Raw genomic sequence first — 25,509 nt, 5'->3', positions numbered from 1 at the left:
TTATTTATTTATTTTTTAATGAAGTCTAGGCTGTGTGCAGGGAGAGACACTGCTGAGGGAAAATGAGGCATTTTGGCTGCAGTCTGGACAATTCAGGTGCAATAGTTCAGAAAGCTCCGAAATAGAATAAAACTTTCTGAAAGAAACTTGGTGAAACTCTTCTTTGTGTTGCTAAATTGTGCTGCCTCTCTTTATGAAAGGAAGAGGAATTGGGAGGGAGCCCATCGGGGCTAAACTATTCAAGAGCCACTGCCTGTGAATTTTGTTAGGATGTTTTGCATTAACATCAGTCTGAGGCAGAAGAATAGAACTGGTGGTGGTAGAGGAGAGAGGCCATGAGAAGAAAACAATTGCTTCAGGGCACACTGATAAAGCCTGAATACATAGAGAAGTTAGTGGAGACTGGTGCTGAGGAGAAAAATCCTGTGGAAATCCAAGAGGTTACTGGCTACCACCTTGGGAGGGAAGACAGTACAGGTAGGAAGCAGAAGGGAAGACCAGCAGGGAGTTCTGTTGGGTGAAGTGTCTTGGGAAAACAGGGCCCGAGAGGCTGAGACAACAGCTATCCAATTGTGAAGAACAACCTGTGAAATGAGGCACCAGCCTATGTGACCATGACACTGTTTGTACCAGAGCTGGACCAAGGTCAAAGCAGAAGGAACTGTGCTTATAGAGGTAGTCAGAAAAAGTAGGCTCTAATGCTGCATCTTTTGTCCAGCACCCATGTTCCAGCAGTACCTGCTGCTTCTTTGGAGAAGGCACAGATCTCTAAAATTATGCTTTCACTCTCCCCACCGTTGATTCCCGTAGGCTGCTTCTAGATAGGGGTTTTCTTTCAGTCTGTTCAAGTCCCTCTTCAGGGAGCGTCCACAGCATGATTGTCAGCTCAGGCACAAACCTACCTCACCCTGCCCTGTTTTTGCAGAGAGGAAACCTGGCCACAACAGCTGGACAGTGTGCTGCAGCAGGGTTCCCAACGAGGATGGTGTAGACATAGCCATGGCACTCGGAAAATCTTCTGTTGCCATCACTTCTTCTCTTAGTCCAACTAACAGCAGTCTGCTCTGCAGAGCGTAGGTTTCCAGCCCTGCAAATGATTGCTATAGATGTCAATGAGATGAGGCAATGTATCTCCACGAGTTCATTCTTTGCTAATTTCTTGGAGCTTGCACCAGCCAACCCTGTGTTTCAAACCAAACAAAAAAAACCTACATTAAAATTGCAAGGTCAGACATAAGCTATGAAATGCCAGGATTAATTTTGCCTGTACAGCCCTACTATGTCTCCATTGTGCTTATGCATTATAATGCCATAATTTACATAATCACAAACTGCTTCTGGGAAATGAAGTGGTTTTGCAGTGTTGGCTCTGGGCCGCAGCCTTGTTTGTTGTGGAAGGTGTACTGTGTACTGCGGACAAGGCAGGGGAATTCAGGATGGTGGTTCTGGAGTTGCACACAGTCTTCATTCTTGTGTTTTCTAACACTTCAGACTTAAGAGCTTGACTTTGCAAGCTCGCTATTCTTTTCAACAGATTTTACATGTAATGTAAAACATGTTTCAGCACAGTCTGAGGTTTACTTATTGCTTTTGTTGTTGGAAGAAGGGAAAAATCAGGTCCAAGTCGGGATTTCCTCCTGTAAAAATGAAAAATCAGCAAAAATATCTTAAAATCTCAGCTGGGTTGAAAACTTTTTAAGAGTTAAATTAGTTGAACATCTGAAAGGAGCTTCAAATAAAACTGGATCATTACTTGGTAGAACTGCCTGTACTTTGTCTGTTCTGTGATTCCATCAGCGCCAATCATACGACAAACTCGCTCAAGTCCAAAGTGTCCTAGAACTGGAGCACCACCTTGATTTAATGCATTTTAATGAAACCTATTGAAGTCACTGTGGGAGCAGAGCCCTTGTGTGGCTGGAGTAGCCTGACCTCCTGTGAGGATACACTGTGAGAGTTATAAGCCAGCAGAGCAGACTCCACTAAAAGTCCTGCCTCTTAAAATACAACCCAGCTATCCTTAGAACCTGCAGCTTCTTAGCCATGTAGCTCTCATGTCCACTCAGCTCTGTAGTAAGGCTACTGACAAATAAAATGACGCACAATCTCAGGTCATATGGCAATGGGGCCTTAACTTTTATGTGTAACGATGAAGATAAGCTAGACATTTCTTTCCTTCAGGAGGTAGGTAATATTCATGGATCATTTTGTAGTCAATAAAACAATATGCTTTTGATAATTGCTTTAAGTTGCCAGTAACTTGTTAGTCAAATTTCTTTTGGATTATTTTTCACTTTAGAGTGCCCAAAAGCAGTCAACACAGATATTATCATGGAGTGTTCACAAAATATATGCAGCCATATGAACACGCTGATGTAAAAGTAGAATTAATTAGAAAAATACTACTTGGCTTCTGCTGTCTTTAAAAAAATACTATTTTTTTCATCATTTTATTTAAATACAAAGTGTGAAAACAAATGCTTAAAATGTCTCAAGTGTGAAAAATCAAAGCTTCCTACACAAATAGGAAGCTAGTCTTAGAGAAAACTAGTCTTAGTTTTGTTGCTGAAATTTGAAGTCCTGGGATACAAATGCCTTTTCAACTGAAGTTCAACATAAAGCTAGTTGGAAGTAGATGGAAGTTTTTCTTTTTTTATCCTTTCCTCCCTCCCTCCCTTCCTTCCTACCTTTCTTCCTTCCTTCCTTCCTTCCTTCCTTCCCTCCTCCCTCCCTCCCTCCCTTCCTTCCTTCCTTCCTTCTTTCCTTCTTTCTTCTGGGGGGAGAGGGGTGGGATTCAAAAAGGAAAACTTAGGCTAAAACTGAAGGAGAAGAAAAAAAAAACACACCACAACTGTGGCAAAAATTCCAGAGCCAAAACATTTAATCTTGGAATTGCTGTGATGATGCCTTATGGAAATAGTTCAGTTGCTTTCAAATTTATTTATTTTTCCTTTATTCAGAACCCTTTCTTTGGCTACTTCTTCCAAAATCACTGTGGTTTTATTCATGGAATAGAAACATGGTCGATCATGAGACGTGTAATGCACCACAGAGGGAGGCCCATAATGAATAGAGATGTAATGCAAACACTCCCAGGAAGGATTGTAGCAACACATTCAAATAGAAACATTTTGGCCCATAGCTTTCTTGTTCTTTCTCAGCCCTATTAATTTTTAGATTCCTTGCATTGGGATGGGATATAAGTCTAAGAAAAAGGCATTAATGTCTCCCCATAAAGAAGGAAAATGGCACTATAGGAAGACACATCTCATATAATGATAAATCTTTCCCACTCTTGTAAGAATAGCTGTTGATAGTACTCCATCTCCTCCCCTTTTTGGTGGGTACAGGGTACATACTGCTTATATTAAGAGACAACAAACCACAAAGTTGTTCTTGTCCTTACGGAAAGTACTTCCTCTCCTTTTGATTGTTGAAAATGTAGCAGAACTGATGTGCTTTCAGATCTTTTGTACCATTTTGAAGGCTAGGGTATCTTAAAGGGTCATTATAAAGAGTTTTGCAAAGGAATTATACCATGTGGCTCAGGGAGATGAGCTCAGTCACAGCCCAGAGACTCCCACCAGTCTGCTGTATTTATGTACAGATATACTGTATTTGTAGTTTGAGCCAAATAAGTAAGCTCTTCACAAACAAGGTATTGACCAACTGGAAGACAAGGATTAAAAAACAAACAAACAAACAAAAAAAAAACCCAACCACACAAGAAAAAGGCTACTCTGTAACTTTGTCAAGAAGGGGTGAAACACCTCTGAAACTGTTAAAAAAATATCTTCTTAGGTCTCATCCACAGGCACCATAATGGCCCTGAGCCCCAAACCATATGCCTCTGGATAATAGGCCTCCCAGGCTCCCACAGTGTATCCCACAATGAACCAAGTGTTTGGTAAATACTGGATGGCTGTAAGATGACTCAGCCCTAGCTAAGACGTGTAGGTCCTCTTTGAACTAGCATTTCTCAACTTCTCTGGGAGCTTTTGGTCTTATGAAGCTCTAAGATTGACTGTCCTAAATGCCTAGCACAAAAGGGTTACCCATTTTCAGTAGTATCATCTGTGACAAACACGTTTCTGCTGAGAGTTTTATGTCTTTGTACCAAAAGAAGTTCTGTACTTTACTGCTTCTCCACATGCCCTTCATTTCATTCTCCTCTGAAAATAGCGTAATGGGATGTACAGCAGAAATATTCAGTCCTTTATCTGAAAGCTGCTCCTAAACCAAGATCTCCTAAACCAAAATGTCCTTTCCTTTCTCTCTCTCTCTCTCTCTTTTTTTTTTTTTTTTTTTCTTCTTCTTTCCTTTTAGTTCTGGTCATGTCAGAATATTCCTGGGCTTTGTGCCATAAACTTGATGGAGTGGTAATTTGTTTGTCTAATGTCTTTATTCTTTACAGGTCTCCCTTGACGGTTGAACATGTCTCACAAAGCATCATTCCATGCTGTTCTTTAAAATACTTCTTGACAAAGGGATTCATTTCAACTATGTTGCATCGTATTTTGAGTTTGGAGGGAAAAAGTTGTGTTTCTCCGCACAGCAGCTCTGTTCTTTCTGAATAGCATAACAAATATTTAAGTATAGCTATGAACTTGGGCCTATGTAAGTTTATGCACCCTATCAATCTAAGAAATTTCTCTCATATACAAGAAAGGCTGCTGCAACCAGTGTACAACTTTCTGGGAGTCAGAAGAAGGACTGTTTGCCTTCCTGGCCCTATGAACCCCGCAGGAAAGCTTTCAGGTGGTTGACTACCACAGGATGCACAGCACATGACGGGATGTGAGGAGATGAGAGGTTGCCTAGGGAGCAGTTTGCAGTGGCTACTCCCGCCACTGCATTTCAGGATAAGATTAAGCACAGCTGGGCTGCACATGGAGCTGGGACACATGCTGGTTTCAGCACAGCTGGGGACTAGCATTGCCCAGCCGTGCCTGCTTGGGAGAGGACGACACGGCAGGCATGGCAGCAGCAGCTGCCCATTGCTGACTTGGAGGTAGGCTGCTGCCCTGCAGAAAGCTTTTTTTCTTTAACTCTGCTTGGGTGAGTTTTTAGCAAGTGTTCGGGAGGGCTTTTTCGAACCCTACAAGCCATACTGCAGGAGGAGGAATACTTTGCTGGCAGGCTGTGGGCCTGTATGTAGAGCAAACGTTAACCGTGCACTGTTACCTTTTACTGTTTTACAGATCTGAAGGCAGGTTGCTTCTTCCCTATGGCCTCAACAGGTAACGCTCAAAATGCACGTTCAAAGCAGACACTTGTGTCAAAGCCTGCCTGCCTTGGCACAGGACAAAGCTGGTTTAATATTAGTGGTTAGAAATTAACCTTTGAGTCAAGAAAACTATATTTTTAGGAATTCACATTGTCTTTCAAAGGAAGCTCAGATGGTAATCTAATGAGTCTGGCCCCAGAAGGTATGATTTTCCTAGTCATTCACTGATTTGTGAGAACTGAGGGGTGTGTGTAGGCATCTTGAATCAGGACCAAAACTTCTTTGCAAGGAGAAGCCTTAATGACCTATATTTTATGGAATTAGAGTATAATTAAAGTTGCCTGATGACTTCTTGGTCATTAGTGCTAACAGCACTCATTTCAGCTTCAGGTAATTAGCTCACCTCTTATTGAAAATGCATATATTATATATATGTTTATTTTCAAGTTAAATACCCACAAAACTTCAGGTTTTAGAAACTTTATTCGTAGTGCTGTCAGTGTTTATGGTTTAGGTGCAGTTTCATATTCCATTTGCAAATGCTGACAAAGAGTATTTGCTCAAAATTATTTATATATTTTCTATTGTCTAGTGTGTGTCGGGATATATTTTTGGGCCCCTCGCTACAAGAAGGACATGGAGGTCCTACAGTGTATCCGAAGAAGAGCAACAAACTGGTGAAGGGTCTAGAGAAGAAGTCTTATGAGGAGTGGCTGAAGGAGCTGGGGTTGTTTAGCCCAGTGAAAAAGAGGTTGAGAGGAGACCTTTTTGCTCTCTACAACCTCAAAGGAGGCCATATTGGGGTGGGGGTCAGTCTCCGCTCCCAAGCAACAAGCGATAGGACAAAAGGAAATGGCCTCAGGTTGTGCCAGGGGAGGTTTCGGTTGGATATTAGGAAACATTTCTTCGCTGAAAGGATTGCGGGACACTGGAACAGGCTGCCCAGGGAAGTGGTGGAGTCACCATCCCTGGAAGTATTCAAAAGATGTTTAGATGTGTTGCTTAGGGACGTGGTTTAGTGGTAGCCTAGGCAGTGCTAGGTTAATGGTTGGACCAGATGATCTTAGAGGTCTTTTCCAACCTAAATGATTCTGTGGCATTTAGGAAGATGGGCTCTTTCATATATAAGGCTGGGGGCATGCTGCTCCCCAGGCTGCACAGGTTACAGGCGTCCCTCTCCTGGGGCTGTGGGCTCCTCTCGCTCTTCTGTCTCCCGTGTGTGACTGCTACGTGGGCTCCCTTGTGGTGTCACTAGTGGTGCTGAGCACCCTTTATGACGGGCCATGCTCCGTTAGGTGCAGTTGGTAGCGGCAGCTGGGGCCCCCCAACAGCCTGTCCCTTGGGGCAAAAGAGCACGGGAGCGCGAAGAGAGCTGAAGAGGAGTTTCCATTTGGTAATTAACGAGTTTGAAGGTGCACTACCAGCGGGAGGGGACCGGGCGGGAGCGCCCGGGGCCCAGCGGGGCAGCGCTGAGGGCGCTGACTCGGAGGCCCAGCCTCCCCCCAGCCCAGTCTCCGCGTCTTTCCCGGCCGGGGCCGGGCCTCGCTTCCTTCCCTCCTCCTTCCCTCCTCCCTCCGTCCCGGCGGCGCTGGGCGCCGGGAGGAGGCGCCTGCCGCTAACAAAAGTCGTCGGCGGCACTGCCCGTCCTCCCTCCGTCCCTCCCCGGCAGCAACAAGTGGCTGGCGGCGGCTTCCCGGGGGAGGCAGCCGGGCTGCGAGGCGGAGGAAGAGGAGGAGGAGCGGAGCCGAGCGAGGCCGGAGGAGCCCCCGCGCACGGCGGCGGGGCCCCGTGGATTACAACTGGAGCCGGCCGGGAGCTGGGGGGCGCCGGGCGGCGCCGCGCCCCTGCCCTTGCCCGCGGTGGCCATGGTGCGCGGCGGGCAGCGGCGGCAGCAGGGCCGGCGGCGGCGGGGGTGGCGGCGGGCATGAAGCCGGCGGGATGGGCGCCAGCAACGGCAAGCAGTACGGCAGCGAGGGTGAGCCGCGGGGAGGGGGCTGGGGGGCGCGGGGGGAGGGTGTCGGGGGGGTGTTTGTTGCCGAAAAGCCGCCTTTTGTGAGGGCTTGCGACCCGCCCGCGGAGCGCTGGGCTGCTGTGTGGCTGCTTCCTGTCTGAGCAGAGGGGAGAGAAAAGGGGAAAAGGAGCCCCGGGCGGCAGGGGAGGGGGAGTTAATGCGCTCCAGCTGCTAGCCGAGCCTGGTCCTCCCGCGATTCCGCCGGGTTTGGTGCTCGGTACGCGGGGCCTAACCCATCCTGCCGGGGGGAGGGAGCCCCTCGGTCTGGCTGGAGTTGCAGGGGGATGGGTCTCGGCCGATGGCGGAGAAAAAGGGGCCAGCGAAGGCGGCAGACCCACAGCGAGCACGGGGGGTGCCTCCTCTGTCCCCCGCGCCCAAAGCTTCCTTCAGCCCCCAGCCGTCGTTTGCACGCCTCACCCGACAGCATCCATGGGACCGTGTGGGGCACGCGTCCTGCCCGCGCCGTGCTCGGGGCCACTGCCTGTCCTGCCCTTGCTGTGCTCCTACCGTTGTGTGGGGTCACCACATGTCCCCCCTTTTTGTGAGGGTGGAGTGAGGGAGGCGGCCCTGCGACCTGCTGGATTCTCCGGGGGTCCGGAAGGCAACTGCCAAAGAATACACCTCTCTCACATCCAAAGTATGCGGGGAGGTTGTGGAAAAGGAAAGGAAAACCACCGCTTCTCCAACAGATTCTGCGGTTCCTTTCATTTGGTGCCAAATGAGCTCTGCTTTCGGAAGAGCTGAAGGATTCAGGAGCTTCAAGCTCAAGACATTCTCCTTGTTGCAGGGTTTGGCTCACTTGATGCCGTCGTGAGAATAACCTCTGTGTAAATGGGGTCAGCCTGGAAGCTGCGATCAAAGCCTCTTTGGACTCCTCCTGAAAGGGGAAATCCTAGGTTGTCCCTGGAGTTGAGTCAGTGTCTTGCAGTTCTTGGTTCTGTGCAGAAGTCATTGCTGAGGGGTTTTGGCACGATGACAGGAAGGCACGGCTGTGTCCCTGAGCTTTCTCGTGGATCCATAGGAATGCTTGCTTCAAAATATTGCGGATTGAAGTGATGGGTTAGGGTTATCTTCTGCAGCCCTGAGTGAAGTGGAAGAGAGCTTTAATGTTCTCAGAGAGCCTAGTAGTAACTGCAGGGAGGAGGCAGATCGGTGCGACTGGGATGTTCTTAAATAATTCACCTCTTCCCTCCATTCAGAGTGGAGTGGAGGTCAGCTCCTGGGAAGGCAGGCAGCTCCTGGCACATGTGACAAAGTTGTTTATGCAGCACAGACCATTACCTGAGTTGAAAAATAGAAGGCAGTATATTGGTTTAAAACCAACCAACTGAAAACAAACAAACAAACAAAAAAAACACACAAAACCCACAAACCACCACAAACAAAACTGTGGCCCATACTTTGGTTTTTCAATTCAGGTCTCTTGTTCCATCCATCAGCTTCTGTGCAGCATCAATCACAGTGAAACTTACAGACGCTCTTGATCACCGCTTTCTTACTCTTGATCACTGCTATCTTTCGGGGTGATGGGGAGGAGAGCAAATCTAAATCTGATAAAAGGAAGCTTTTTTTTTTAATAAGGTACTCTGTATTCCTAGCTGGGGCTTTTGGTACCTTTAGCAACTGAACTACCCAATTGCCATAAAAATTGCTTTTAACAGGATGTGATTGCGATCCTCAGTGGAAGGGTAGCACTGTCCTTACATCCTGTTCTTCTGTGCCCTAAAGGCAACCTGAATATCTGTGTTTAAGTTGATAAAGTGGCACTTGTAGTTAAGTATGTTACTTTCAGCTGTCTGCTTTGTAGACTAATGTATTGCAGTGTGCTGTTTTAGGGACTGAAACCAGGGATGGAATAAGGTACCTTTGCTTAGCTAAAGCTAAATGCTGTCATCTTGCTTACTCCTTGCTGATACCTGAACTGAGATTTTAAGAGGACAACTGAAAGTTATTTTTTAAATGGATGTTATCTTCTAGTCTTCCCACTTGTAAGAATGTGGAAAATCGGGAATCCGTCTGCTCAAATTCCTTCTAAAATTGAAGATGAGGAGATGCATTGTGGCAGGGATAACTCCCACACAAGAAAGCACTAGATAACATTTATTAATAGGAAATTATATTTTGCATGGATTACTACATTTTGCTATGCTTATCAGAACTAGACAGTTTTTCAGAATCACATACACGTTGTATACATGTAAAATCTCAGGCGGGTATCCAAAGTGTTTGTGACTAATCACATAAGCTACACTATATTTCCTTTTATTTCATTTTTTTTTTTGCTCGTCCAAGGCTTTATTGAATAGAATGTTATTAGAACCTACAAATTGGCATGCTAAGTAGACAAGAGAGCTGGATGTTTGAATAGTCTAAAATAATTTGTCGTCAGAGTCTGAGTAAATAGTTCCTGGCATGTCTGATAAGTATATCTGTTTTCTACAAATTTAATTCTGAGGCAGGAGAAAACTGGATCACAGCCCATCTTGAAGGTCAGTAGGATCGCTTCTCTGAAAATTCATGAACTGCAAGTGGGGTATGAACACAACTCTTATTTTCAAAGGGAAAAAAACGAATTGTAGAATACCAAATCTTGTCTACAGGAATTTACCTGGCTTTTAGAGTAAATTATTAAATAGATTTTATTTTGCTGGTCATCACTTGGTCTTTTCAAACGTTTCCTTAAGGGAGATGGCTTATGTGAGCTTGTTTCCCTAGAAAAATACAGAGCTTGAGAGTTTAGGCTTATCGTAGTGTGCTGTAGATCCTGGCTGAAGTGTTAATGCTTAAAGCCACTCCTTGTGAATGTGTCCAGCAGTCAGGCTTCAGTGGTGTGACTGAAGCCAACAGGTTACTGGAGCAAGAAATCCATTTGAGCATGGAACATTTGCAGTTGAGCATGGCTTGCACCTTCGTGAGAGTGCTTGTTGTCCTTTGCTTTCTTGCCCTAGGAATAAATCCTTCACCTTTCTGTCACTGGTGTAATTCTCCACCTGATTTTTGAAGTAAGCGGAGATCTGCCAAGCTTACATCTGATAGTGGAAGGAGCAGCCTGTTGTTGTAGAAGCTGTCGAAATCCGGTTTTTATATTCAATGATTTCTGTTTAAAATATATTTGCGAGGAGAGTCGCAGCTGAATAAATAAGACATGATTCGTTGCCACAGATGAGGAGGTTGAATTGCACTACCCTTTAACTGCTGCCGAATCGATTAGACACCTAGGCAGCTGCTGTCTGTACCATGCTGCTCACTTTCTGTAACTGTTCTGTGCACGTAAATAGCTTTACGTGTGCTCGGCAGGGGTCTGGACCAGAGCCTGGCTGCAGGGCCCAGTGCTGAGTGGGGAGTGGCTGAAATCGACCTGCTTTCTTTGGGAAAAGGGCACCAAGCACTGACCTTACAACCTGAGACGTTTTTGCACCCAAAAAGTGGTGGGGGAGGAATTAAAAACTGCAGGTTTCTGTTTTGTGAGGTGGTTGGGTTTCTGAGATGAGCCAGAAGAGCAGGCTCTGTGTGCCCTTACGTCCAAAGGAAGCTGTGGTGTATGGGTGGAATGTCAGACTTGCAGAATAATGATAACTTTTCAGTGCTTGTCCTCTTCCCAAATGACTTCTTCATTAGACTGTGAGACTTTGGGACCAGCCAAATTTAATGCAGTTAAGTGGTGTTACAACATGCGGTCAGTAACAGTGTTCAGACCGTGTATAGGGATGTCTTACTAATGAGTCAGCCTTCCAGACTGCTGCAGTTGGTCAGTTGTGGCTGCAGTTGGCCACCTCCTGCCCCTTCTCCTTCCAGGGGCTGGTCTAGAGAGGGCTGTTGACAGCCTGCAGCAGGTCTGGTTGACCTGCCGAAATGTGTTGTGGAAGACTTGATGCAAGAAGGAAGGCTGGTGCTGTGAAGAGCATAGGGTGGCAAGGGGAGAAAGAGAAGAAATGGCAGTGTAGGCAAGGAGATTGATGTCCATTCTCAGTCAAAAGCCTTGCTGACAAACTGGTTACATGCTCATATCCAAGAAGAAAGAAATAATTTGGGAAGACTTAACTGGGAATTCTTTGGGAGTAACTTTAACCCAGTTCTGCTTTTGGAAATGTTCCTTCTCCAAGCTTTTTTGGGGGGGCATTCTCTGTTCTCAAGCTGCCTGGAGGGTGAATTCCCACCTGCATCCAAGCGTCCTGGAGACGTGAAGTGCCAGTGCAGAAGCCTGGCTCTGTCACAGGATGTAGGTGCCCCAAAACATGGGCAGTGTGCTTTGTGAGGTTGGCTTTCACTGTTGATGCCATGTGAGCTGCCCTGTGGCAGCTGGAGCTTTCTAGGAATTGCATTGCTTCCCAGCCTGTAGCGCTGTGGTCAGCGCTGTCAGGTCAGTCTGTGTTTGCTTTAGAGTGGGTTGCTCTCTTAAATCCTTCCCTTCAGGAGGAGGAGAATGGTTAAAATCTGCTGCACAGTCCTCGTATTTCATGTCTGTGTCCTCTTTGTTGAAGCTGCTGTTGGACGCTATCTCCTTGTGAACGCTGCCATTTGATTACAAACCAGATTTCTGTCAATTCGGGGCTGGTGAGGGTTCTGACACTTGAGATGTTGCACATAGAAATCTTTTACTCCCCAAATCCTATTATTCAGGACCTATAGGTCTGTTAGGATTTGTTTCCTCATGAAGTGTTTGCAATTAACCTGACAAGCAATGCACGTCAGGTCTGAACAGCAGTATAACATGGTGGGTTTGTACTAGAGAAGCTCTGTTAGTGATGGGTAGGATATTTTATTGAAAGAGTGAATTCGTAATAGTTCATCAGATTTTATTGATGGCTTATGTTGGTTGTTAGAACCTGAAGAGCATCACGGGATATTTTAATGAGAGTAAGGGAATGGAAAAGACAGTAAATCCATTTGTACTGAATTAATTAACTATGAAATTGTGACCTCCCCTCTGAGGTGTCTTGTATGTGCACTGCGTATTCAGCAACCAGGGCAGTTTTTGAGCCTGGTATTTATTTTTTTTCCACCCCATGAACTTCATAGGCTGAAGTGAAGAGCCTTATCAAGTTAGGTGCTAAGTGGTTCCTAGGCTGTGCAATTTATTCCTGCTTTGTTTCGATGTCTGAGTTGCAGTTACACACAAACATCTGATGTGAAGTCTAGCACATAGCTCTTAGCGCTGTCCTGCTTGCTGTTCGATCCGTTCTCAGGAGATCTGTTGAGATGCTGATCTTGCTGTTCTTAGATAAGTGTTTTTGTCCCGGCTTGGCTTCTCCTATCTCTTACACCTCCCCAGTGTCTGATTACTGCCGTTGAACCCTAACACCCTCTGTAGGACTGCTGTAAATATTACGGTGCCGCTCAGTGGCGCTTCTTGTGTTGTGCTTGCTTGTCTTACTGTGCTCGGTCAGGGCTGGTTCTCGCGTTTTACCTGTGGCTGTTTTGCTCTTCTGGGATTCAGGGAGTGAAGAGTTTTGTCTCTTAACAGCAAGATTTTGACAGGAAAGATAGCCAAATTCAAAATGTCATTCCTGCAAGCAGCACTGATTTTTTTTTTTTTTTAAATAGTGAATTTCCAGAACTTCTGCTTTGCCAGTGGCCAACTGCTGCCAACCTAAAGTAACCTTTGTGAAAGCTGCTTATGATATGATTTTTGTGCAACTTTCAAGTGAGTGATGCAAAAGGATTGTGTTTGTGTTTACTCAGTTTGTCTCCAAAAAGAAAATCTGCTGTAGGCTGTGTGCTCACATTACTGCTTCTTCTCTGGATCCCATGGTGGTGGAGTGCCTGCTGCAGTTAACTGAGCTGCTGCCCTACTTCCAGTTTCTTGTAATGCAGTATTTTCTTAAACTGGAATTCTGCGTGTGCATGTATGTTTATACATGCATGCACAAAAGATAAAATATTTGTGGTGGATCCAGGCTTTAAAGTTGCTAATGTTAACCTGTAGCTTTCTAGAAAGTAACAGCGGTTTATGTGTGTTATTTCATAAACTGTTGCTCATTTCTTAAAATCCTTCTAGGAGGAAGGCTGGGTCTTATATCTGTTAAAAATAACAAATAAAAGATAGCCAACTGTACTCTAGGATGGTTGTTTCAGCCCAGTGCAAAAGTAACTGGATGCTATTTCTTTTTTGTATGTTTGCAAAAATAAAAAATATTGTTTGGGTGCCAGTGGAAGGCTTGAACAAACTTTGGAGCTGATCCACAAAGGTAGCAGGAGCCCAGGATTTGCACGTCCTAGTCCTTTTTTTACCCTCTCCCCACAGGTGAGGAGGGAAAGGAGGGTGCTTTGGTACCTCTTTTGTAGTCTTTGCAAGCTTGTCCTTCTGCCAGACTGCACTTCATAAATCCAAGCTGAAGCTGATGCTGTCATATTACTTGTGGAAAAACATTGACATACATTCAGAATTGGCTATGTGCTTTTAAGTCTTAAGTTTCTACTCAAAAAATCTCCTCAGAGAACTTAGGTTTTTGGCATTTTCAGTACTTCAGCTACTTGTGGATTCCTTGCTTCTGCTAACAATTCCTAACTAGGAGTTGGTTTGGTTCTTTGTGGGTCTTGTTTGTGTTAGGGAAGTGATTGGCAGAAAGCAGGAGGTCACACTTGAAGGCTGAAATGAACAAGTGGTTTATTTCTGCTCTTTGTTTTGTAGCAAGCTATGCTGGTACTTTAATACAGGATGTGCTTTGTTGCAGTAGGGCAACCTTAAGGACTAAAAACCCTTCAGAGCTTTAAAAGGGGGTGGTGGGTTTTCAGTAGAATCTGCTTCTCCTTCATACGAAAATGAAATGTGCAACACTTTCTAGGAATACAGTTGTTCAAAGTGTGACTGGATAGATGTGCTATTTAGGGTGAGTGCTGGTAGTATTGTTGTAGGTAACCTCGGGGAAAAGTTTTTAGTTCTGTCTGAATATGTCCTGCACTTCAGTTACAAGTCTACCTGTGTGTCTTTCAGCAAAGATAGCACGTTAAGGCTAATTTTACAAGATCTCCTTGGAGGAGCTGAAGCATGGAGGAGGTGCTGTGATCTTGAAGTTACATGCTGTAGATCTCTAAAGAAGTTCCCGTTATCCTAGACTGCAGCCCTTATATGCTTGCCATTGTGGTGTTTGTAGATGTCTGCTCATACGAAGGAGAATTTAGCAGAGACCATGGCCATTCTTCTGAAGAAGTTAGCAAAGTCTATGTATTGACCAAAGGATGGGTTTTACTTTCAAGAAACTCTAAAGCAGAAGCAAGCAAAACCTGGCTTTGCTGATTGGAGAAATGCTCTCAAGTATCTTCTATAAGGAGGTGTGAAGAAGTGCTGCTGTTGTGGCTCTGCTACATAGGCTGAATTGTAGGAGAGCTTGGAATGTGTGCAGTTTCAAGTAATGCACTAAAGGAAGACTTGAGTTAGTTGTGTTTGACTGGGTATGGAAAGCCTCAGCTTGGTACCAGTAGCCAAGCTCAACAACAGTCATTTCTTAGTGGAATAGGTCTCGTCATCCTACATAGTTTTTTGATTTCTGCCTTAAACAATGGGGAGAAAAACTTGCTGGTTATTTTTCCATGTGCATTTCCCCTAAGCCACCAAGTTGAAATCTATTCTAAGACTGTATGTCCATGCAAATTGATGTTTAACACACGGGTCTGTGTGTGAACTGGATAAAATTGCAGGGGTCAGCATGGCATTGGAAATTTTTCCTTCCTGTGCTCAGCTGGACTGCTGGCTGAAAATGCAACCCCAGATATTTTCTCTCCTCCTTTTAATCAGAGGAATATCAGTTGTTGCACTGATCTTAGAGGATCTTTGCTCAGTGCTATGAGCTTGCTCTAACACATCTGTTCTGAGAACTGATGTGTAGAAAAAATGTAATGGTTATAGCAACTTGCCTTCAGAAAGGGTTGAGGTAGTGACTCTCTTGAGCCCAGGAGTCATGTGGTTAGACTTATGTTGCCATCATATCCTTGTTCCAGTAGTGTTCATGTTAGCGTAGTACTTAACCTGGAGCTCAGTGCTGCTTAGTGGCATGCTGTGGCAGTAAATCCTTCCAAAGAACCTTCTTGGAGTAAAGAGAGAAACAGGAAGCTCTCGTTCATGCTTGTGTTCTGAATCAGGAAATTCCTGTCTACAATGCATAAATTTGTCATATCAACATCTTAAATCACATGATGCTTTTCTTTCTCAGGGATTTGTGTACAAATGTGTACACTAGCTGAAGGAGTACTATATGGAAGTTTTCTGAAACAGCATGCTAACTTGGAGGTCGGAGATCTAGTAATCTTCTCCAGTGAATGTATTCTAAAACTTTTCTTCCTCAATTTACTTCTTTGTTCCTCCAAGCACGTTAATGAAATTTGGAGGTGATAGACTATGAAAGGGGCAGTCATGAGCTCAGGTGTCTTGTTTTAAGAAACAAAAAATGTCAGGAAAAGCTGAAAAAGTTGGTATAGCATCACTGATAACTAACTAAGAAGAACCCCTTTCAATGAAGAGTCAAACAGTCATGTATGGCGGTGAAAGAAGACCTTGGATCAGGTCTAGTTGTCACGTTACACGTGTAGTCTTACTTACACGTGTAGTCTGTATGGGAAGCTCACACTTCCATGGCTTGTGTGGCTGCCTGTACTCTGAAGCAGACTGTCTGTTTAAGGCTCTCATGTTTGTTACCAGATTGCATACTCTGTGTGTGACTGGATGGGATGGAGGGGCTTAAGAGTTTTGTTCTTAAATTGTGTAAAGAGTTACTTGAACTAGTATTTCAGTTAAATCCTATCCTTGTGAGGCTGTAAAGCTATTGTGAGAGTTGATGAACAGAAAGTGCATGCATTTAAGGGTTACTTAAAGTGCTCACGAGCGCTTATCATGAAATATGTCACTGCTTTCTCACTGTGCAATGATGGTAGTACTTGATCTAACTCACTGCTGGAGTGCAAGGCTAAAGACAACAGCTGGTCGCCAACAGAAGTACTGAATAGATGATCATTTCTGTAGTACCTAGTAAAAACATATTTCTGCTCTCTATTTTCCATTTGCCTTTTCTCTGACAGTTTATAAGGAAATTGCTTGTGGCATCAACATAACTTTTTTTTTTTCTTAGACTAAGATGATGGAAACAATAAGCTATTGCTGAAATATGTGGTGAAAATTGTTGATATTATACTACTACGACTCATGCTTTTAGAATTTTTGGAACCTCAGGATTTACTAAAGGAGGTATAAATAAAAGCCTCAGAGCAGAGAGATCTTGATTCCAGTTAGCAGTGCTAGCATTAAGTTGAAACTAACAATATGCTCTTGTATGTCAAGAAGATCTAGTAGTTGACCTTCCTTCTTGAGTTCATGTTTGATTGTGCTCTTTTGTAGCCAACAAGCTTGAGGGCCCTCATCTGTTTTTTAGCGGGGTTTGAGTACATAGGTGCTCCTGCTGCAGAGCCTCTTGCTGAGGAATTGTTTTCTTGCTCTGGATCGTTAGAGTGCCAGCGGGGATCAGTACAGGCAGTAAAATTACATTAAGACATTTTCCAATCAACTCCTGGCCATATCTTGATGTACACTTTAAAGCCTGAAGTGTACGGACTCTCAGATTGGAAATGACATCTCTGGAGATGTCTGATCCAACCTCCTGCTCAAAGCAGCGTCAGTTAGAGTGGGCTGCCCAGGACCACGTCCAGGCAGATATTGAGCATATCCGAAGTTGGAGAGGTGGAGACATTACAGCGTCCCTGGGCAGCTTGTGCCAGTGCTCGGTCACTCTGACTGGGAAGGGGGGTGGGATGGGAGGAGGGCGGGATGTTTTCTTATGTTTAAATGGAAATGCTTGTATTTCAGTTTGTGCCCATTCGTCTTGTCTGTTCGCTGGCTATCACCTGAGAAGAATCCAGTTCAGTCGTCTTTATTCCACCATCTCCCCCTCCCATCTATTTTTACACATTGACAAGACCACTACCTGACAAGACCTACCTTCTCTTCTCCAGGCTAAACTGTCCCATGTCTCAGATCCTCCTTCCTTGTCAGATGCTCCAAATCCTTCACTTTGTCTGTGGCTCCTTGCTGGACTCACTCGAGGAGTTTCTTGTGTCTCCTGTACTGGGGTGCCCAGCACTGAACCCAGCACTCCAGGTGTGGCCTCAGCAGTGCTGAGCAGAGGGGAAGGATCACCTCCCTCCACCTGCTGGCAACGCTCTTCCTAGTGCACTCTGGGGTACTGTTGGCATTTTTGCCATGAGGACACATTGCTGACTTATGTTCAACTTGGTGTCTACCAGATCCTTCTCTGCCAAGCCACTTTCCAGCTGATTATACCTCCCAGGATGCAGGACTCCGCATTTCCTTTTGTTGAACTAACTTTTAGGCTCTGTTTGGCCCATTTTTCATCCTGTTGAGGTCTATCTGAATGGCAGCAACCCTTTGGTGTATCGATTGCACCTCCTGGTTTAGTATCATTGCAAACTTTCTGAGGGTGCCTTCTGTCCCATCATCCAGATCACCACTGGTGACTAGGCTCCAGGTGTACTTCATGCTGCTCCTCCCAACAGTTTGAGCTTGGCAACATCAGTCATTTTTCAGTCTGTCACACTGTCCGTTTAGGCAGTCTATACTTGACCAGTTTATCTATGAAGATGTTGGGGAAACCAGTTGGCGAATCTTATTGAAGTCAGGGGAAAATACTTCCGCTGTACTCCTCTTGTCTATGGAGTCAGTTATTTCACTGTGAAAGTCCATCAGCTTGGTCAGGCATGGTCTTGTAAATACATGCTCATGACTTCTGATCACCTTCTTGACTTTAATATCTTTGGAAACAGTTCCAGAAAGCTCTGTCACTTTCCTAGGACTAAGGTGAGGCTAGACAGCCTGTGGTCCCCCAGATTGTTCTCCTTTGCCTTGTTGAAGATAGGGCTGCCTTTTGCTTACGCCCAGTCCTCAGGAACCTTTCCCACTTGTGACAACCTTTCTGAGATAATTAAGAGTGGCTTTGCCACAGCATTAGCCAGTTTGATCAGGGCTGAGAGGTGCATCTGGTCAGGTCTCATGGATTTGTGTCTGTTCAGGTTGTTTAAATGTTCCCCCACTCCATCCTCCTCTACTTGTACTGGCTGCTTACGTTTACAAAAGGTGCTGCCAGGCTTTCAGAAAGAGCATTCAACTATAGCAAGTCCTGGCAAGTGCTAAGGCTGACTCAAAGTAGCTGATTATCTCTAAAATTGCTCTGTAAACTTGTGTCTGCAGCCAGTATGGAGGTTTTCAGCTGTAATTTATTTTTACATTATTAAGGTAAAAAGAAAGCCATCCTTTTCACTGTTAAAAGGAACTTGCACTTCAGACCGACTTTGTTTTCTCTGTGCAGAGAACAGGCAAAGTAGAAAGCTTCTCTTAAGATTTGTGGTGGTAGAATCTGGCTCTGTTTTTGTTGTTGTTTCTGGCAGTATGAATGGCCTTCAGGAAAAGCTGCTTCTAAGTGTTGCCTGTCTTAGAAGTAATAACTAGCCCAGGTTCATGTGTTTTACTGTTCTAGAAAGTGGAGATCATTGCTTTAATGAAGAAGTTACTTCTGCATTAGTCATGGTAGGAAATAATTTCTGCAGTTCTCAAGTTCTTCGTAGCCATGACTTCATTGATTCCTGCTAGAAACACTGGACAGAAAGTCTGCTGGAGTTAAGATTTGCTTCTCTCTACATATTCTAGAGTTGGATTAAAAAAAAAAACACACCTACATATGTCACCATAACTTAAACAGGTTTAACTTTCAAATTTAGAATAAGCAGCATATTTTCCATAATTAAAATTATGAAATATTTGTCTTCAGTTTTCTGCTAAGACCAGATGAGCAAACAGGAGTTATTACAAGAGGATGCAGTTAATTTAGCACTATAAAGTCCTAGAAGATCCTTTTCAGTTGAGCATTTTTCCATTTAAACTTGAAGTTGTGCACAACACAAAATAACATGTTTTGGGTATTGGTACATTATACTACTTGGCAATGGAATTTACATTTTGATTTTAGTACCAAAAAGTTACCTTTAGGTTTAATTCACCACTTGGTATTATCAATTCCTTGAACATTTGTTATTTGTGGGAGGTAACTTTGCAGTGAGATGGAAGGCTGGATGTCCTAGGCTGGATGTCCTATGCCATAATCAAGTCTATGAAGGTCGTTGGAATCAGAACTATACCCAGTGCCTGACTTAAGGTTCAGACATGAAAAATGTCACCCTTAAATTCTTTCAGAACAGATTTTCTTTACATTAGTATGTGTATAGAGTATACAGCGTAGTCTGATGTGAACTTTTCATTGGCACTCCGTAGGCAGGGGCAGAGTATTTTGCTTATGTCTTCATCTCTCTTGGGAAATTATTGCTATTTATTCATCTGTGGGTGTACTCCTTGTTGCGCTATTTGGTTGTATTTATGGGGAAACATGAATGCTTGTTGTGGGTATTTTTCTTCTCTTGCCAGGAACTGCTGGAACAAAGGTGAATGTGAAACTTCCTCTCCCTCAAACAATTACTGATCTTTCCAGCTTTGACTCTGGTTCCGAGTGGCTGCATGCAAGGGTTTTTCTCACATCTGAGAAAGTACCCAACTGTGAATGGGCTTACAGCTTATCGAGAAGTAAGACAGGAACTGGGAGTTAGCGGAAGGGTTAGTTTCTGCTTGGTTGTCTACGAATTTGTTGATTTAGGTATTGTGTTTTAATTTAGTGCTTTGGCAGTGATGTCATTTACTTCTCACCACGGAAGTCCACAGAATGCTGAGCTGTATTTCTGTCTCCAGCAGCTGAGGTGGGATGACTGCCCAGCACCTTAAAACCGAACGTGTTTCGCTAGCTGTGGGCCAGCAAGCAAGGTGGAGTGAAACCACCCTATTGCTTACCGGCATTGAGCACAGGAAGCAATGTTGGCAGCAGAAGGTGGGCAAAAGTGAGTGCCACAGACTTTCTCCTTTCTGGGTTTCCTGCTTTCATTTGCCAGGCCTCATTTGCTATTAAAAAATTCATGCCTTTCTGTGGATAAGACCTCCTGCTTCCCCCCGCCAACCACCACGTCCTTCACTGAAGTGTAGGGTTTCTTAATTAAGTCCCTACATGAGCAGCAGCATTGCTAGAAAGTGAAGTTCAGCTTCCATAGGATTAGCGTCTAAACCAGAACAAGCCTGGTCAGACACAGGAGCCTTTCAAGCGGGAGTGCTGGCAGTTAGTGGCTATGTGGTTTGTGTGTTTGTCCCTTTTAAGCACTCCTTTTAATCCTATCCATGTTTTTGTCGATTTTCTTCCTAATTCAGGTATCAGCACTTGGCTGAAAGGAATGTGGTAGGTAGGACGCAGAGGCTGGTCTTTCTGTGAGCTGAGCCATACAATTAATTGGCTTGTTTTTAAGGATAGCCATCCATGGTTTTGAGTAACTGTGGGAGGAAATGTAAGACAAATTGTGAAGGATTCTGAAAATTTAGGAGGTATTTTGGAGCCAAGACTGGGTTTTTAACTGTGCACTTGAAGAGGAGAAGAATCCTTACACATTCTTGTTTTAACCCTGTAAATGCTGGCTTGTGGGTAGCAAGTGGAGTGTGGACAAAATCCCCATATGAGCAGTAGAACTCATTCTTCTAAGCATCTCTTTTGATAGTTAAACAAATCCCATATTTACCAAGGTCTGGAAGTGGTGGTTCTTAGACTTGAGAGACTCTCCAGTGGCTGCTGGCTCATTCTCAGAAGCAACCATTTTGGACATGATGGGTATAGTCCTTTATTTTCCATGCTAAAGTATTTCAGTGGGTAGTGTTCTCCAGAAATGACAACAACAGTCTAGCACAAAAATCTCTGTAACAAATAGGAGAGACCAAGCTCACTCATTGATAAGAAATAATCTAGCCCTGTAGTCCTAGGTGGCTGGTCAGGAAGCCTGTCTTATGTGGCCAGGTAAGGAAGGGCAGGGTGAGGGCAAGGGTGGTATCCTTGGAGCTTCTCAGTCTTTGACACACATCCTTAACTTGTAGGCAGCACGACCAAATTTGAGCAATTGTGCTGTGTTGTATTTTTTTCAGTCACACCTGACAAATCTGCTTTCGGTCTCTGTGTTTGTAATGTGTAGCAGTGTTAGAGGTACAGGATGATCGATGTGAGAGCTCAAAGGCAAGTTCAAAGAATTCTCATAGTTATTGATTTCTAATCTGCTTTGTTTTAGTGTACTCTCCAGAAACTGTAACATAGTATGCAATGATGCTCTGTCACACCTTTGCATTCAACACTTTCAAACTGCTCCTGGAGCCCTCCGCAATTCCTTTTCATCTCTCTTGAGCTTTACTTTTCTACAGAAGCAAAAAATATGCATAGTTTCATCTTAATTGTTTTTGCAGGCGCTATACTTCGCCCGGTTGGGATTTGATCTGTTTGGGTTTCTGTAGTGTCTAATGAAAAAAACTTTTTGGTTAAAAGCAAGATGAGCTCTTAGGTATTTACAGTCCTCATCAATTTGGATGCATGTTGCCAATAAAGGCGGTTGATACCTTAAATCAAGTAGGGTTGTAGGAGAACTGGGGACTGGCGTTTTGCTGACAACAGCTGGATGTCAGAACTAAGGCTAACAGAACTGTTCCACCTCCTGTCCCCCACTTTACAAATGGTAGGTACTCTAAGTTCATATGAAGATAAAGATCACTCTTCCCCATCATTTATTGTGTTGTAATAATATACACTGGTCCAATCTGAGGATTTTTTTGTAAAGCTTTTTTTCTGTAGACTTGACAAAAGGAACTTTCAAGAAAAAGTTCAATATAATCTTAAGTACAGATTTCAGAGTCTTGTGAATCTTGCAGCTAAAAGCACAGAGGTGTGGTTGCAACAGAAAGGGTATGTATGTGTCGAAGGTTAAGAATTTTTTTTCTGGACTATGCAAGGGATGTCCCTGCTAGATTCCTGATGAAGATAAATTAACAGAAATACTGCTTGAATGAGTGTCTTACAGATAGGAGGTCAGTCTGTTTCACAAGTGAATTATCAAGTGAACCATGATGTTCCTATCTTTAACTATGTGTATGCCTGGATGATAGAAAATGTTGGAGGATTAGCAAATGACATCAAATGTTCTTTACCACAGCAATTCTGAAGCAGAATTTGCTTCAGTTTGAAGAATGGGACCTTATCTCTTGGTATGGCTGAACCTATTGTGTCTCAAACGAGAGACTGCTTTTTTCAGATGAATACTTTTTTAAAAAAAAAAAAGGGTTTAACTTTTTCTTCTGATTCAACCTTCAAGATGGAGCTATGAAAAGATTCAAAAAATAAAAGTAGAAATTGAAGTACCATAACATGCTAATTCTTGAATTTAGGTTTAAAGTTTACCTGCCAGACAGCTAAAGTCCTATCTTAATGATACTGGGAGTAATGTGGGTAATACACTTTGGACTTCTGCAAAGCTGTGTGACAGAGAATAGAGATACCCGAGCAAAAAAAACTCTTTAGGAAACTAACCTTAAAATTTGAAGTTCTAAAATGTCAATGTGTATAATGATGTTGTGCATTGACAACATACTGTGTTGTTGATGTTCTGTTCTTTTAGTTTAGTAGTATAGTATTTATAAGAAATTGCATTCACAACTTTCTTCAAGCCCCTAGTTCTTCTTAGCATACCTGCTAAATTAATGTAACTTACAAAATTTGAAGCCATAGACATTCCAGTAAGAATATTCAATGCTTTGGCTTTGAGGAGTTAAGGCTGATAATATGATTTTCAGTGTTCTGTGATCAGCTTTGACTTTTGCAATATGAAATGGATGGCTTGTATTTGAAATACTTAATTTGAGTAATAGAACTGTTTTTTTAAATTTTTTTAAATAAAATAATATCTTGATAGGGACACTCAAACATACTGAGTTGTACATTATGGGTATGTGGGGGGAGAGACTCAGCACAAGTGATAGAAGAACGAAATGTGTTGAGGAGGCTGGAAACCAGACTCAGTACTTTCCTTGAGGCTGTCTATCCCACATCAGTTACACAGGAAAGTCATTAAATTCTGGCTGTCTTCTGAAATGCATCAGCTGAGTCCTGATAATTCTAGTTGCCAGCAGACCAGAAGCCAACTAATTGCATTTCTCATAAACAGTTTACCATAATGTATTTGGTATTCAGCAGAGGAGGAAAGGAAAAGATATGCCCTCTGACTTTTCTTATGTGAGATCGAGTAACAGAGAAAGCATGGCAAAATCTGTGCTTTCCAACGGATGCATTTTTCTTCGACTCTGATGGGCTTCATATAGGGGTGTTTGTCTCTTCACCAGTGTTTCTTGGTTTTTAAACAAGTTGATTTCACCGTGCACCAAAGCAGGGTGGAAAAAAAAAAACACATTAAAAGCTTTAAGAATATCTTCATTAAAAGCAGAATGTGACTTCCATTCCAATGCATACAAACAATGCTAACACTAATTGTTTTGCACTAAGATATGTTAATGCAGTGGATTTAATCGACCCAGCAAACCATGAGAGCTGTAGTCTTTCTATATAGGCCTATCCTCTTCGGAAAGTTGCAGGTTAAAAATATTTCACTGATGTAATGTGTTCCTTGTTTGCCGCTCTTGTGATAGAGATGGGATGAGACACCAGATGTAGTAAGCTGAGTATTCCCCTGGGACTTTTTGGTGGGGTATTTTGCAATGATGGAGACAGGGATGCTGCATCTGAGCAGTGGCAGAGTAACTCCTACAATGTGGAGCTGTACAATCATAGCTTTTGTAAGCTTAAACAAATTTGTAGTTCTCCTTTGTCGTCTGAAGAACTGACTTTCATCTTTCTTTTCCCAGTATGTGGAACGAGTTAGAGTAGCTTAGTATTATCTTTCCTGTTTGGTTGTAGTCCAAGAGACCTCAAGGATCTGGCACATCAGACAGTCCTGAAGTGTTTTTATCTAAGTTGGAAAGAGTTTCATCAATTTAATTTCTCTCATCTGAACAGATCATATCAGTTGTGAGAGGTAAATGAACTTTTCTTATCTTATGTCTTTTAGTTACTTCGCCACTTACATGAAGATTTATTCTGAAGTATAATGGTTTTATGCTTTGATAACATTGTATGGGTAGAGAATACCATTTAGATAAGTGACAAAAGCTTTCAAAAAGCTTCTTGTTTTGCTTTTATATATATGTGTGTGTGTGTGTGTATATATATATATATATATTACTTCCTGTGCTACCTTGATATGTGAAGTGCTAAAGCTCTGCAGTTAAGATGAGGTAAGAAAGATGTTGTCACTTTTCCAGGTAGGGCTTTGAATGTTTGAATGATGCTGGAAAAAAAAAAAAAACACCAAACAACAGGTAAAGAATCCATGCAGAAGTTCTCAAAGGAATTTGAGTTTGTGTTCTTGGGTCAAATCTGATATTGCTCTTTCAAGACCTGGCTCTCAAATTGTCTGTTTGCAGCTGAAAGCTTGACTCTGCAGCTCAGGTAGTGTTTTTCTGTTCTGCAGTCTGAAATACACCGTTAATGTTTTAACATTCGGAAGTAATACCCCATGGTTATACTTTCTGACTGCTCTGAGTAAGTTGCAAAGTGGTCAAGATGCTGTTCTCCCCTTGCTTAATGGCCTAGTTTTCTCTTCAGAGGAATGTAAGGATTTATTTTCTGCTACATTGTTTGAGGAGAGGTGTAGAAGTGGGCGCTGCAAGTACTGGTGGTGGCTTGAAAATGCTTCTTGGGTTCCAGACAAAAAGTAATGTCTGGAGTATTTCTGTTTATTGTCTGTGGGAGGCACAAGGAAATAAGAGAGAGCAGCCAGCAAACTCCTCTGAACCAAAGGAAAATTTCAGAGTGACAGAACTGAGCCTTGCTGCCCATTGGGTCTCTGTTGCACGTTGCTCGTAAATTTAGTGACACAACTAGGTCAGGGCTCCTCTACTCCAGAAAACCAGAGGGGGAAAATGAAGCCTGAAGTTCAGAGCCAGATTATCAAGTAGAAAAGGAAGAAACCTCCCATTCTCTCCTCCAAAATCTCCCAACTCTGCAGGTGAGTTCTCAAGTAAGTACCAGATCTACAGGCAAGTCTGCAGGCAGGATTTTCTTCCACTTTCACTTAGTAGAGTAAATGATCTTGATTTCCTCTCATGATTAAGGGTTGAAGATGATCATAGAAGATGGTCGGGACTGGTATGCTGTCTGAATGTGAGGAAATTGATGTAGAATACTGGATGATCCTATATTGTCTCAACTAATTGGGAATCTCCAGTCTAGGCAAAATTTCAGCTACTTTTCTGTAAAGATAAATGACCTGCCAGGTTTGCTAAGTTCCCTTGCCTCAAGGCGAAGTCATTCATATTTTC

General features: G+C 43.3%; 1 protein-coding gene across 2 annotated transcripts in view; it reads left to right on the top strand.

The window, feature by feature from the left end:
• The first annotated feature begins 6,789 nt into the window (after positions 1–6,789).
• FBXL7 (F-box and leucine rich repeat protein 7) overlaps positions 6,790–25,509 on the top strand; it is a 187,806-nt gene continuing 169,086 nt past the window's right edge. The window contains exon 1 of one of the 2 annotated variants that reach the window (XM_083827191.1): positions 6,790–7,202. In XM_083827191.1, the coding sequence (XP_083683317.1) occupies positions 7,166–7,202 (37 nt within the window). In that variant the 5' untranslated portion in view covers positions 6,790–7,165. The remainder of the gene's footprint in view (positions 7,203–25,509) is intronic. The other variant, XM_083827192.1, reaches the window with a different exon arrangement.

The sequence above is a fragment of the Anser anser genome (assembly GCF_964211835.1).
Source record: "Anser anser genome assembly, chromosome: 2".
NCBI lineage: Eukaryota > Metazoa > Chordata > Aves > Anseriformes > Anatidae > Anser > Anser anser.
Note: the sequence above shows the minus strand (reverse complement) of the source record. Positions and strands in the feature narration are given on the sequence as shown.